The 15,950-nt window shown below is 37.9% G+C and overlaps 1 protein-coding gene across 1 annotated transcript in view; it reads left to right on the top strand.

The window, feature by feature from the left end:
* RPF2 (ribosome production factor 2 homolog) overlaps nt 1-15,670 on the top strand; it is a 35,616-nt gene extending 19,946 nt beyond the window's left edge. Inside the window, exons 8-10 of the mRNA XM_068985155.1 lie at nt 6,473-6,575; nt 12,308-12,452; nt 13,012-15,670. Of these exons, the coding sequence (XP_068841256.1) occupies nt 6,473-6,575; nt 12,308-12,452; nt 13,012-13,191 (428 nt within the window). The 3' untranslated portion in view covers nt 13,192-15,670. The remainder of the gene's footprint in view (nt 1-6,472; nt 6,576-12,307; nt 12,453-13,011) is intronic.
* Nucleotides 15,671-15,950: the final 280 nt, after the last annotated feature.

The following is a 15,950-nucleotide window of genomic DNA, read 5'->3' as shown; positions in this document are numbered from 1 at the left end:
CTGAGAGAGGTTAAGTGTTATTAAGCAGGTGGGGCAGAATCAAAACCCAAAGCTTGTGCTTTCTGCTTCTCCTCTTCATACTGTCCATGGTAAATAATTCCTTTGCAGAGTCTTTACTTTAGGTTCTTACCTCTGTTTTCCATGGATTAAAAAAAAAAAAATACATGGAAGACAAGGACCAATATTTCTTTGAATATTACATATTTAGGAACATCAGGGGAGGTTTTTTTTTAGCCAAGATTTCTAGTACTTGTACTGCATTGGCCCAGATTTCCAGCTTTTCTCTCCTTGTTCTTACGTTTAATTACTATTAATGAGGGAAGTATTTATAATTTGTCAGAAACAGCTTTGTTGCTTTTGTTTAAATGGTCATCTTATTATTCTGTGCTTCCAGTAGGTGGCAGGAATAACCACATAATGCAGTGATGAGCAATAGGAAGTAAAAACCACAAAGGCACAGGGAAAAAAGAAATACAGGTAGAGGGATAGTAAGCTTGTCCGGCACTTAGAGTTGAGTTTTTAATGTAAATAGGGAGTAAGAAAGTTGCAGATTTGGTTGGTGTTGTGTGTTCACATGTAGAGCAGTAGGTAAAGAGAATTTATCAGGGGCTTTTCTCCTGTTAGGAAGGTGTTTTTGTTTGTAATTGGCCAGAAAGAAAAGTTAACTTCAGTATTTTCATGCCAGGTATCTATTTTGCTCATTCTGAATTTTGCTTCTCTTTTGCTTCCTTAAATATTATATAAATGTGAGTGAGTGAAAGTTGCTCAGTCATGTTTGACTCTTTGTGACCCCATGGACTATACAGTCCACGGAATTCTCCAGGCCAGAATATTGAAGTGGGGAGCCTTTCCCTTCTCCAGGGGACCTTCCCAACCCAGGGATCAAACCCAGGTCTCCCAAATTGTAGGCGGATTCTTTACCAGCTGAGCCACAAGGGAAGCCCTAAATATTTATATAGATTTGTAGTTAATCTCAGTGGGTCCTGCTTTTCTATTCAGTTAATCCTGGTTTTTTTCCTTTAATTTTGGTTACACTGTGTGGCTTGTGGGATCTTAGTTTCCCAACCAGAACGAGGGATTAAACCCAGGCCACGGCAGTTAGAGTGCCTAATCCTAACCACTAGACTATCAGGGAACTCCCAGTCCATCCTTATTTTTATGGTTACTTTTAAGTGTGACTACTCCTTGTATAGGGCTTCCCAGGCGGCTCAGTGGTAAAGAATCCACCTGCCAAGCAGGAGATGTGGGTTCCATTCCTGGGTGTCGAGATCCCTTGGAGAAGAGAATGGCAACCCGCTCCAGTATTCTTGCCTGGGAATTCCCGCGGACAGAGGAGCCTGGTGGGCTGCAGTCCCTGGAGTCACGAAAGAGTCAGATATGACTTAGTGACTAACACAACAAAGTAAACAACTTCTTGTATGTAAAGATGATAATGAATCAAGTAATAGGTTAGTTTTAATTAGTGTTCCTTTAAAGTCTGTCATAAACCTAATTACCTCAGTTCCTTTTTTTCCTTCTTTGCCTTTGTCTGTGTTAGTGGCCATTTCTACATCTGTGGTCGTTGTTTTATTTTAACCTTTCTCATTTCCTAATTCTTATTCTACTTTAATGTATATATAATAATGAAAATAACTACCAGAGATTAGGTCAGATAGTTTATTAAATGTAATCCTTTCTACAGCTTTTACAAAGGTAATTCTATGAGTCTGCTCAAGCTGCCATAACAAAAGACCACAGACTGACTGGGTAGCTTATAAACAATAGAAATTTATTTTCTTACGGTTCTAAGAGTCCAGGTTTCTGCTGAGGACTCTCTTGCTGGCTTTTTGCTATGTGGTCACAAGGCTTTTCCTTGGGGAGGAAGGGAAGGAGGGAGAAGAGGAAAGAGAGGTTGAAGTTTTCTAGTCTCTTTTCAAAACACTAATCCTATGGGATCGGACCGCATCCTTATGACATACCTCATTTCACCTGAATTATTTCCATAGAGGCCTCATTTCCAAATGTAACCACACTAGAAATTAAGCAACACTTGATTCATTATGGTAATATTATTCCCATGTTGTAGATGAAGAAATTGAGACCAGTTTACTTTTGTCCAGAGTGAAGAGGTAGTAAGTGGCAGAATCAGGATCTGATCTAATCTCTGACTGCAAATCTCCTGGTATTTCTCATCAACACTGTGATCAACCTACTGTGCCCTTTTCCAATGTTTTTACTCATGGACACAGTCACACTTAAGGTGTTACTTTTGCTTAGAATTGATCCATTGAAAAAATTTTCAAACTGGGGCTTTCCTTCTGACTCTAACTGATTTGTCTTCTACCCCCTTACTTCTGTTTAACCAAGTTTTTATCCTGGTTAAACAGAACTAAGGTGGTAGAAGACAAATTGGTGGCTCAGATGGTAAAGAATTTGCCCACGATGCAGGAGACCTGGGTTTGATCCCTGGAGAAGGAAGTGGCAACCCACTCCAGTATTCTTGACTGGGGAATCCCACGGACAAAGGAGCCTGGTGGGCTACTGTGCATGTGGTCACAAAGAGTTGGACATGACTGAGTAACACCTTCTTTCACTTTGGGAAACTCAGCAGGGGCCATGAGACTGGAAAAGGTCAGCTTTCATTCCACTCTCAAAGAAGGGCAATGCCAAAGAATATTCAAACTACCGTACAGTTGTGCTCATTTCACATCCTAGCAAGGTTATGCTCAAAATCCTTCAAGCTAGGTAGGCTTCAGCAGTACATGAACTGAGAACTTCCAGATGTACATGCTGGGTTTAGAAAAGGCAAAGATCAAATTGCCAACATTTGTTGGACCATAGAGAAAGCAAGGGAATTCCAGAAAAACATCTACTTCTGCTTCATTGACTATGGTGAAAGCCTTTGACTGTGTGGATCACAACACACTGTGGAAAATTCTTAAAAGAAATGGGACTACCAAACCACCTTATTGGTCTCCTGAGAAACCTGTATGCATGTCAAGAAGCAACAGTTGGAACCGGACATGAAACAACTGTTTGACTATTTGGGTCTTTTGTGTTTCCATACACATTTAAAAATTGTTTGTTTCAGTTCTGTGCCATTGGTAATTTGATAGGAATCCAATTGCATTGGAATCTATAGGGTATTATGGTCATTTTAACGTAATTCTTCCAGTTCGTGAACACAGTGTATCTTTCCATGTGTTTGTGTCATCTTGAGTTTCTTTCATCCATGTCTTACAGTTTTCCAAGTATAGGTCTTTTACCTTCCTTAAGTAGGTTTTTTCCTAGGTATTTTATTATTTTTGACATGATTGTTAATGGGAATGTTTCCTTAATTTCTCTGCTAGTGTGCTGTTAGTGTATACAAATGCAGCAGATTTCTGTGTATTAATTTTGTATCTGACAACTTTACTGTATTCATTGATAAGCTCTAGTAGATATTTGGTGGCATCTTTATGATTTTCTTTGTATAGTATCCTGTCATCTGCAAACAGTGATTTCTTTTAAAGAGCAGAAGTTTTAAATTTTTGTGAAATCTACTTTATCCATTTTTTTCCTTTAATGGTATGTTTATGCAGTGTTTTGTTTAAGAAACCTTTGCTTATCTCAAGGTTGCAAAGACTTTTTTCATATATATGTGCGTATATATATAATTTGTAATAATTTATATTATATATATTGTTGAAGTCATATCTTAGGTTTAGATTTATGATCCATTTTGAGTTAATTTTTGTGTATGGTGTGAGCTAAGGGTAATGTTCTTAAAACTTGCTACCTCATTTCAGTTTTCTTTTCTTTCTTCCTTAAAATCTTATGGATAAACACATGCCTGTATGGTTTGCATTGCAAAAGCTGTTTCAGGGGAGACTGGAATTTACATATGTTATTCTCCAGAATGACTATGACTTCAGTAATGCTGCCACAACAGTGAGTGGGGCTTTATTAACTTCGCCACTGAAAGAGTCGGGGTTTGGTAAAATTATGAGAAAGTTTGCCATTATTCTCATCAAGTTTTAGAGCAGAATTTAAAAAGTATATTTGGTTTATAAAAGTATCCCTGAGGAATATTTGTTTGGAGTAGTAAGGAAAGGTATTATGTACCTGTGTTGGCACACTTATGTCTGTTTTATATACATTAGCAATGTGATTTTTTCTTAGTTATCCATAAGAAGGAAAAGGCAAACTACAAAAGATGTATATGTCCATGCACATGGAGATTATTCCTGTCTTATGAGCTAATGGGAAGATGGAAGAAAAGTGCTGGGTAGCTGCATTTGGGACAGAATATGAGATATTTCCTGTTCATGACATCATCTGTCTTGTGGGAGCTCTTCCTAAGTAATTAAGTTGGATGACTTTTTATGCATAACTTTGTCTCAGCTGAACGTTATTCGTGTGTTTCCATTTAGCCTCCTTCAGGTTCGGTCTTCTTATGTGCAGAATGAGGTGACCAAACTTCACTAATGTATTTTCCAAACTTTTTTCATTCATGTGTCATCTTTATAACTTTAGCCATGTCTATGTAATATCCATAGTGTTGTTCACTGGAGATTTTTCTTTAAATTGATTTCTCTTTTTAAAAAGAAATTGTATGTTCCTACTCTAAATGGAAAATGGTATATAATAACATAAATAATGCATTGTAGGTTATATCTGCCTGTATATCATTTAAAATTGTCTCATGTGCCACTTGGGTGTTACTACCACTCTGAGAAAACAATCTACTCCCTTATCTTGGTGGTTCTTTTCTGTCTTGAACACTTCAGGTTGCTTTACTTTGCTCATATAGTTGAGATTCTTTGTTGACGTTTTCTTGTTGGCCTCCACCATATAACAAACACTAGTTCAATTTAATAGTCAAAGTTTGAACAGCCATTTTTATAGACCTTTGCTATATTAACCTATCTGTCTTAGTAGATTAAAATTTTATATCTTGTTTTACATTTTCTAAAAAATTAATAATCACAGTAAACATGATATACTCTTGTGCTGAGCATTGGTTTAGAAGGAGAACTTCAAAACTGAAAAATTATTAGGTTGGTACAAAATTGTGGTTTCAGACCGTGAATTTTAAATCATTATAAGTATTAGCTCAAACACATCTTTATTAATCAAAATAAGAACCATTACAATCAATACATTTTTGCCATCAAAAAATAAGTTTGTTTATTTTTGTAGCATAAAAATCTGCTTCGGGAGTCAGTGAACTCTTGGAAAGCATTTTTTGCATTGTTCTGCTGGTTGTCAAGATGCTTGAAGAAGTAGTATTCAGTTGGCGAAAGGTCATGAATATGCTGGATGAGGCAGAACTTTGTAGCGCAGTTTGTGCAACTTTTGAAACATTGATTGGCGACGTGTATCTAGGCGTTGTCTGCGGAAGAATTGGGCCCTTTCTGTTGACCCATGCCAGCTGCAGGCATTGCGGTTTTCAGGGTACCTTATTGATGTGCTGAGCATACTTCTCAGATGTAATGGTTTCACCAGAACTCCGAAGGCTGTGGTGGAGCAGACCGGCAGCACCAGTGACCATGACCTTTTTTGGTGCAGGTTTGGCTTTGGGAAGTGCTTTAGAGTTTCTTGTCCAGCCATTGAGCTGGTCGTCACCAGTTGTCATGTAAAATCCACTTTTGTTGCAGGTCACAATCCGATTGAGAAATGTTTCAGTTGTTGCGTAGAGTAAGAGAAAATGACACTTCAAAATGACAATTTTTTTGATTTCCGGTCAGTTCACAAGGCACACGCTTATAGAGCCTTTTCACCTTTCCAATTTGCTCCAAATGCTGAATGACCGTAGAATGGTTGATGTTGAGTTTTTTGGCAACTTCTCGTATAGTTGTAAGAGGATCAGTTTCGATGATGCTCTCAACTGATCGTTGTCAATTTCCGATGGCTGACCACTATGCTCCTCACCTTCAAGGTTATTGTCTCGTTTGCAAAACTTCTTGAACCACCACTGCACTGTACGTTGGTTAGCAGTTCCTGGGCCAAACACATTGTCGATGTTGTGAGCTGTCTCCGCTGCTTTATGACCCATTTTGAACTCAAATAAGAAAATCCCTCAAGTTTGCTTTTTGTCTAACATCATCTCCATAGTCTAGGATAAATATAAAATAAACAGCAATAATAAATCATAAGCATAAAACCATAAAGCAGGAAATTCACATTAAAATGATATATAGTATAACCACATTTATTTAGAATGTATTCCGATATCAAACACCAAGTTTCAACAATGCAAAAACTGCAGTTACTTTTGCACCAACCTAATACATGGCTCAGTGAACTAAACACAGAAATATAGTCATGAGATTAAATGATAGAAGGATGGGACCATCACATTTTTCAGGGATCAGTTTTGTGCTACTTACCTTTTTTAGATAAGACATTAAAGAGTTCCATTTGTTTAGAATGCAGCTAATTTGTAACTGAATTTTAAAGGTATGTTGGTCTTAAAAAAAATTTTTTTTAACGACCTAATGTGTGCTTTTAGATTTCTTCAGAGGCCCCACAGTATCAAATATCCGCCTGGCTGGTTTAGAGTACGTTCTACATTTCACTGCCCTGAATGGGAAGATTTACTTTCGAAGCTATAAGTAAGTGCATTTACATGTTTTTATTAATCATCAAGGTTAGCATTTTAGTGTGACTATTTAATAGAGCTCAAACTGAGAATTGGTGTCTGACCAGAAGTTTATTTGGAGAGTTTGCAAAATAGCAGTGACAAATAGCTGTGTGCTGATCCTCAGGTCTGTCACTCCTCTGCTAACTTCTGCCTCTCGGAAACCCTGCTTTTCCAGCACTCTGGAGCCTCAGACACTTTCTCTGAGCTCAAAACACATATTCAGTCTTGACTTGCCCTATTTTTATGTAGTATTTCCTTATTTTTCTTGACTGGACTTAGAGCACCAAGCTACAAGTCTTAAGCCAGCTAAAGCAAATCTCAAAACCCTGAGTCTAAAAAAATGGAGTTGAAGGGAATAAGAACATTCAATGACTAGATTCATTTTACCTTCATTCTCCAGCCCAGGCCTTCTACCTTACCCCCAACACAATATAAATAAAAATCTGAACAAGCTGATTTTGTTTTCATTAAAAATCTAATGACATGTTACAACTGAGCATTTGAGGTAAGCATGACTTTTTCCCCCTCGTATTTAAAATAAAGTTCTAGCGCTGATGATGGAGCCCACACTTTGCTAAAGAATACATTGACTCCCACAAACTGCCTGTACATTGACATCAGAGTGGTGTCTGTGCTGCACTGTGCCGTGGCAGTGCAGCCTGAGTGCTGGCAGCCCGGGCTTGGCAGTGTCTGCTGTGCAAGTGTGCTATTTGTACGGCTGTGTGTGGACTTCAGCATTTCATCCATGGTTTTAATTTTGCTTTTGTCTCAGTGGAATACGTGATTGACCAGCTTGTGTCCAGTGAACATCTAAATGAACTAAATGTTCACCTGGTTTTTTTTTTTGGTCAGTAATTTCCATCTTTTTCTCAAGTGTGTATGGAGTCAGATATTCAGTTCTTTTCACCCCATGAATGGTACCTCTATTTCTGTTTTTCTGTGTTTTGTTTTTTTTTCTTATAAATAGTTGAGATTGAAAGCCCCTGTAGTCTGTTGTTTGAACTTTCAAACTTGGTTTTGGGACTTTTAAGAACTAAAAGCCTAACTAAACTATTTATGATATTTTGACTCCACTTATTTAGTGTAAATAGAATGCTAGATTTTTGAGTAAAAAGAATAGATATGCAACAAGCAATGATGGTTTACTGTATAGCACAGAAAACTGTAGTCAATATCTTGTGATAACCTATAATAGAAAATAATTTCAAAGATAATATATGTGTATAACTGAATCACCTTGCTGTGTACCTGAAATATTGTAAGTCAACTATACTTCAATAAAAAATATACATATATTAAGAAAAAAGAATGTATACAAAATAGGTGACTCCTATGTATAGAGCAAGAAATGAAAGATGAAAACTCACTAACAAAATCTTTTTGAAAACTTATGTTAAACAGGGAGACCCTGGGGATACAGTGGAACTGAAAATGTAAAGATAAAAATCTTTGAGAAAGAGAAATGGATAGTAATAATAATCTAAAACTCTTTCATGGTGAACAATTTCAAAGAAAGTATTCTCTTATGTCAGAACTTATATTTAGTGAGATTTTCCTGGTGGTTCAGTGGTTAAGACTCTGTGCTTCCAATGCTGGGTGTGTAGGTTCAATCCCTGGTTGGGGAAATAAGATCTCACATGCTGCACGGTACAACCAAAAGTTGTTTTTTTTTTTAAATTGTATTTAGTGAAAGGAAAAATTAATTTGCAAAAGAAAAGAAAGATATAAAAAAAAACAAAGCAAAATGGACAGAAAATTAGTAAATCAGACTTAAGAACAAGGATAAATTGACAGTGTAACTATAAATAACCATCCACCCACTTACTTTAAGAAGTATATTATTGTTGAAATGCATCTCCCATTGAAAAAAAAAAAGATTTGAATTTTTAAAATTAGAAACCCTGCTGTAAAATTTTAATCCCAGGTTTTCATATCTATATCCCCTAATACCTGTTAGCTATTGACTTGAAATAGAAAATGGACATTGTGATTGAGAGCAAGCTGCTAGTGGGAGAATCCCTCTATGTGGATTAGCTTAGCCTCCTAGGGCTGTGCTCTGCTTAGGAGAGGAAGAGGTGTTCCCTGGAATGAACATCAGCTCTGAGCCTAGTGACCTGGCTCTGTGCCAGGCTTCACCACAGAACATGGTCAGGTCACCTCTCAGGGCTTCTGTTTTTTCTTTGCAAAGTGTAGTGATACCATGTAGGTAATTCTGAGGTACCTCTGAGATGGATAATTCTCCTTTTTTCAGAGGGAGAGAGGTGCAGACAGAGGTAGGAATGTGCTGGAAAAGAGTTTCTGTCCTCGTGTGGCTTCTCAGGATTCTCACAGGCTGCTCTTGGGTGTCCTGCCCTCTTCCAGCCGGCCCATAGGCAAAGTTAAGGTGATAGTTAATGTGTGTACGCAGTCACTTGGTTGTATCCCACTCTGCGACCCCATTGACTAGCTCGGCAGGCTCCTCTGTCCATGGAATTTTCCAGATAGAATTACTGCAGTGGGTTGCCATCTCCTACACTAGGGGACTTCCCTACCCTGGGATCAAACCTGAGTCTCCTCTGTTTGCAGGCAGATTTTTTACCACTGCACCATGGGGGGGAACCCCAGTAGTTAATATTGACACTTATTAACTTGTGAAGATGAATAAGGATTATAAAATGGTTTTGTGCTTTTTGGATGAAAAGAACTGTGAGTATGAAATTACATTAATAGAAATTTTGACCAGACCTTTTGGGGAAATTAATCATAGTGTTACTGGCATCTTCCTGTATATCCAATAATAATTAATTCCTTGGAGAATTTTGTTCACTGTAGGGCCGGAACTATTAATATGAAACAGAAGATCTTTAATAACTGCCATGTATGCCTTTGCCATGGCATCGGGTAGGTTTTATGGGGAGAAATATGCAGAACAGGAAGTATTAGCATACCTTAAAAAGCAAACAGCATTCTGGGCAGGGAGTTTAAGTACTGAAAACAGAAGAGAGGGATGTGAAAGAAAGAAAGATAAGGAAATTACAATTTAAACAAGAGGGTAATGCCAGTCTTTCTCAAGAAATAGGCAAGTCATGCGTAAATACATATAGAGATTACTGATTAACATGTCTAATAGCCTAAACCCATCTGAGAGGGAAGGAACTGGGTTCTGTTTGTCTTTGTATCCCTGCATTGTATACCATCTAGTCTCCCAGAACTGAAAGTCACGTTTGATTTAGAGCTTATAGGGAAACAAAAAACAGAGCTTGAGGTTAGGATCTGAGATGGAGATTTACATGGGGTGTAAATATTCTGGGCAGTAGTAGGTATTTGACTGGAAATACGAAAGCCTGGAATCAAAATGTCTGCTTTAAAAAGAAGTGCAGTGTTTATGATGGCATTGAGGGTAAAGGAAATGGTTTTAATTTTATTTTTTAAGAGTTGATATTTAATAGAGTCTTCATGTATTTTCCTTAGTACGATCACAAAAATCCTTTATAAATTCTCTTAATACATTTCCTCTGAGAAAGTGTAAATAGATGGTTGTTTGTTTTTTTTTAAAGATTAACATTTAATGATTTTAGATTCTAGATTTCATGATTAAATTCTGTTAATGAAAAGATGATAGCTCTATCACGAGAAACCATATGCAGAGAACTGAAAGCTGGAGTAAGTTTCCTTCTATTTCTATCAAGTAGAAATAGATTAATAAGCATACTCAATGAAGTGATTAAGATCATCCACACATACTGTCTAGTATGGCACTATAATTAATTCATCAGTAAGTAGCAGCATATGTAGTTACATGGAAACAATCTTACTAACTTTCTATACTGCTCAAAAGATTACTCTGTTGGGAGGACACTTGCATAAATAAAAAGGTCCTTGGGTAATCGGACTCCATCAGGCATGCCATGAACTGTTCTGTATTGACAGGTTTTCCATTTAGCTGAAATTAGCATTTTAAGTGGCGAAGGAAATGGCAACCCACTCCAGTATTCTTGCCTGGAGACTCCCGTGGACACAGGAGCCTGGTGGGCTGCTGTCCATAGGGTCGCACAGAGTCGGACACGACTGAAGCAACTTAGCATGCATGCATGCATTGGAGAAAGAAACGGCAACCCACCCCAGTATTCTTGCCTGGAGAATCCCAGGGACAGAGGAGCCTGGTGGGCTGCCGTCTGTGGGGTCGCACAGAATCGGACACAACTGAAGCGACTTAGCAGCAGCAGCAGCAGCATTTTAAGTGGCAGAAATTTTTTTCATTGAAATTTTATGTATGTGATTTCCTTGATTTCACAAGGTATTAATCAAGATTTAGTCTTTTTTTTTTTTTCATTTCTTTTGTTGGCTGCTTCACTCGGCGTACAGGGATCTTAGTTCTCCAACCAGAGAGTGGACTCATGCTCCCTGCAGTGGAAGTGCGGAGTGCTAGCCACTGGCCCACCAGGGAATTCCCAAGATTTAGTCTTGATACGAGTTCAGCATGATAAATACAGTTTATTTAAGATATGAAAGATGTAGAGGCGATTGCAGAATAAAAAATGAAAACCTGTGATATAAAACAGTTACATGGTCACTGTCCCTGTATGCTTTGAGTGAAATATTAAGGACAATGGCATGATGTCAGCCATCTTCAGCTCCTAAAAATGTTTTCCCCTCAGTAGGCCAGAGACAGGCCTTCCCTCAGGTCTCTTCGCCCAGAATCCCCATGAGGAGAGTGGCTTAAGGGCCCTTGTTTAAGCTCCTTTTTTCCCTGTGCTTGCTCCCTTAAAGCCCCATACTAACATTTATTTTATCTTTTAATGTTTGTATGTTTTTGTTTGTTTAACATTTCTGCTCTTTACATATCCTAGGCTGTGGGGTTTTTTGCTTCGTTTTTCCTTTTTGCCTTGTTTAGTTGAGTGTGAACTACTGTGTCTGATACAGCGTACCTATCTCTGTGACTCTTCCAGAAGCCAGTAAAAGCACTTCCTGTAAGTGGACTGTATTGGTTGGTTGTCTTCATGTGACGCAGGGCTTTTAATAAGGTTTTACACATTTCACTCCTGCTTCCTGGTATTTTCTTATTCCTGGGTTTTACTTACTCTGCTTTCCTCTTCTTTCTGTTCTCTGTGTCACTTGTTACTTCTTTCTCATCCTGACTTTTATGTGAAAAGGCTCATCTTTTCTGAACATTATTATTTAGTCCTTTTCTGTGTGGAGATCTGATCACTGTAACAAATTTGAGTCTTTCAGCACAAATAACCTTCAAGTCTTTGAGCAGTTCTTACAATGTCACTCCCCCAAAAAAGAATTAAATGAATCTCCCTTCTTCCCCGCACTGTATTCCTCATATGCTTTCGGATCCAAGGTTATTTATACATATGGTATCCAGAAAGTCATGGTTTTGTTACGTTCATTCCAGTCTATAGAGATCAGTGTCTGTGCTTTGGAGAAAAGTTGATTCTGAATGGATCTTAGAGAAATAAGAATTTGTTAATTATGTAAATATAATGTCTTAAAGATCCACTTAAAATTTTTAATATAATTATGTAAACCTTAAATAAAGACATCAAATAAAAGATTCCACTTCTTAGGAGGACTATCTGTATATAAAGTATTAAAATTAGGCTTTCCAAACATTTTGTTATTTTATGGAACTATAATTCTCTAGAACAAAAGTATTCAGAGGAATGGGATTTTGATTATCAAAGTCAAAGCAACATTTCTTTTTGCTATTTCATAAAGGTTGCTGTTGAAGAAATCTGGCTGTAGAACACCACGGATTGAATTGGAAGAGATGGGACCCTCGTTGGATTTGGTTCTGAGGCGGACACACCTAGCATCAGATGACCTTTATAAATTATCTATGAAAATGCCCAAAGCCCTGAAGGTACATGACTTGCAGCTTGGTGCCATGTTTATTTGTATATTCCTCTCTTCTTTCCAAAAAGGATTTGTAGCATATTATATTAAAGGACATATATAAACAGATCAATATAATAGATAAAATTAGACTTTCAGAGCCAAAGAAAGAAGGAAGAAGCAAATAAGCCAATCATAAAGGATAATAAAATTGTAGAAACCAAGCATCAAGTGTTGCTGAGTGCTTCCTGGTAGCCAGGACTGCCAGTTTTCAGCAAAAATAGGTCTCATTTTGGGCATTGTGAAAATGTAATTTCAAGCCTAGGATGTATAACCCATACTTCCATAAAATGTATTTTGACTTTTGAATGGTTTTAAAAAGCAAGTAGAAATGGCATCTCTGGAATGCCAGTTAATATTTGAAATGATAGTCATAATCCTTAAGCTAAACATAAGAACTTCTCTTGGTGCATGACAATGATTAGTTTCTTAGGTTGAAGTTGTTAAACAGTAGTTGTTGTACACTAGATTTTTATCAGTTCATAATAGTAGACTCAACTGTTTTTTCATATATTACTGTTTCATAGCCAAAGAAGAAGAAAAATATCTCTCATGATACTTTTGGTACAACTTATGGAAGAATTCATATGCAAAAGCAAGACCTAAGCAAACTACAAACCAGGAAAATGAAGGGGCTGAAGAAGCGACCTGCAGAAAGGAAAGCAGAAGATGAGGAGAACAAATCAAAGAGAATTAAAAAGAATTGATGGAATTTAGCCAATAGCTGCATTTTTATTGTAGTTATGAAGCATCCATTGTTTCAGAGTTTCTTATAAGATTTTATTATATATTTTTATAACTTGATAATTTACCTAAACTATATATATTATATACATTATGAACAGTAACATACTAGTATTAGGTTGAAAGTTACACTTTTACTGGAGATGTTATACCCAGGTATGCCATTTTCTTTCTGTGATGTGACATTACCCTCTGCCCACCCTCTACAATGTCCCCTGTCTCATTGGGTGGATAAGTGAGGAAGGATCCCCAGAACAACCAGTGGTATTTTAGAGAATTTTGAGTTAAGCCTTAGATAAAGGGAGGAAGTCATGGAAAGTGTAAATGTTCCAAAGTAACTGTATACATGCTCAGTGTGAGCTGCTTGGAAACGTGACCCCATCTCCCAGCATATACCTACAACCTGACTTTCCTGTTGTTCTGCCTAAAATTCTACCAGAGATTCATTTTGAGATTTTAAGCTTTATGTCTTAGAACATAAATCTCTGAGATGTCTACTACCCGACATATTGCCTTACTACTGATTATTTTAATTTCAAGAGATTCTACTACTAAATGAAGCCTTATCCATCTTCTCAGAGAGAAAAGAAGTTTTGCTAAGGGTCGAAGTGAGAAAAGAGGAATGGTAAGTTAAGGCAGAGGACATTTGAGGGTACCAGGTAGCCCTAGGTAAAGGGCACACGAAGGCCCTGGGTGTTTACATACTGAGTAGGAGTAAGTCAAAGCCAAACAGCTTGTTTTGAAATTTTCTTGAAGACTGGCCCTGTGCCTAGAAAAATGGCAAAAGGCTTTCTACTTCCTATTCCTAGTATTGCAAACTTGTTTTCCCTAAATGTAAATTTTAGTTTCCTTGATTGAGTCCCTGGCAAAAAGCCTCCTTTACACAACCCAATTATGCTGTATAAGAACAAACATACATAAACCATGGTGTGTTATATGAAATAGAAATGCTTTTGTTTTCAATTCCATGTCAAGGAGCTCCTCCATGTCTTTGTGTGTGCATGCATTTATATGAGTTTGCTGACACTAAGCAAAAACTGGAATCTCAATTTTACTTTCTTTATCCTTTCTCTTTTGTAAACCCATTCCTTAGCCTTCCCTCTCCCCATCCCTTTCCAGATGGCTGATACTCTCCTCTTAAAAAGGAGGGCGTTAGTATCACTTATGTGCACTTGCTGCTTGATTATACATTGTTTTTCTTTATTTTTTTTTTTGGCTTCTCATTGCAGAACACAGGTTCTAGGCACACAGGCTTCAGTAGCGGCAGCACTCAGGCTTAATAGTTGTGGCACATGAGCTTGGTTGCTCCAAGGCATGTGGAATCTTCCCAGACCAGGGATCAAACCTGTGTCCCCTACGTTGGCAGGTGGATTCTTACCCACTGCACCATCAAGGAAGTCCTTGATTATAAATTTAACCAAGACTACATAATTTTAGACCTGAAAAAAGAAAAGTGAAAGTGAAAGTCACTCAGTTGTGTCCGACTTTGTGACCCCATGGACTATACAGTCCATGGAATTCTCCAGGTGAGCATACTGGAGTGAGTAGCCTTTCCCTTCTCCAGGAGATCTAGACCTGAAGTAGGCAGATTATGTCTAAATGGGGAGAGAGGGTTAAATTAAAACGATTCATGTCCTGCTATCTACAAGTAGATGGACAGTAGTTGGGGAGAAAGGGAGTCATGAAAGGAGCATCGGTAATGATAGGAGTATAGTCTTGGCCCAGTGCTTGACCCCTGACAGGTCCAACTAACACTGATGAAGACAGTGATTCAGGAGGCAAAGCAATGGGCCCTTTTCACCAGTCACTTACAAGAAGGACCCTCTGCCATATTGAATGGCTGCTATAACGTGATGCCATCTTGGGCCTGTTCAGCGCCTCCTGTCCTTCAGCTGACCCTACCTAGGGTTGTACTGTGTAGTGAATCTCTGTTGTCAATGGCTTTGTAGTGAATAGATACTGTTTAGTGATCATTAGGTCCAGGTGGCCTCTGCACTCTTTATTATTGTTAGGCTCCAAACAATAATGAAGACCTTTGGCTGACGTATTCCCAGTACCCAAGAGACTAGTTACCCGTTCATAAATCTTGACTTTGGAACGCACTTCCTGTTTTCCAAGCACGTACCCTCATACCCTAGGTTAACTATAAAAATCTCCAGTGTTTCCGGATGTCATCCATCCCATCCTACCCTCTAAGTAAACTACCCTATAATCTGATCGCATGAAGTGTCCAGCCTCATTTTTTGGTCTCAAGATATTTTCTCAGTTTGGTGGGCATGTTTTGTTCCTTCTGTCCAATAACACCTTGACCCCTCTCCATCAGGAAGACCTGCCTCAGCATTTCAACTAATCTTAATGTAAAGATCGCCACATTTTCTGCAGATGTGATGTCTTAAAAGTGTTTTGTTGTTTTAATCAGTAACCTTCAGAGGTAGTGGACAGGGAAGCCTGTCATGCTGCAGTCCATGGGGCTGTAAAGAGTTGGATACAATTTAGCTACTGAACAGCAATAAACAGCTTGTTTCCTGTGCAGTTTTTTAGTCTTTGAATCTTCTTCATAAGAGAATATTACATAGTATTACTGAAATCTAACTCAAAGACTTTTTGTTGTAGTTTTCAACTATCTGGAACTCTTGATTCACCATTTATATCATTTTTGTGGGAAGTGCATTTTAATTTCCATTTGTCCTTGAACATTAGAACACATACATTGATTGGAGAA

The sequence above is a fragment of the Capricornis sumatraensis genome, chromosome 13 (assembly GCF_032405125.1).
Source record: "Capricornis sumatraensis isolate serow.1 chromosome 13, serow.2, whole genome shotgun sequence".
Taxonomy (NCBI): Eukaryota; Metazoa; Chordata; class Mammalia; order Artiodactyla; family Bovidae; genus Capricornis; species Capricornis sumatraensis.
The sequence above is the reverse complement of the archived record's forward strand: the minus strand, read 5'-3'. Positions and strand labels throughout refer to the sequence as shown.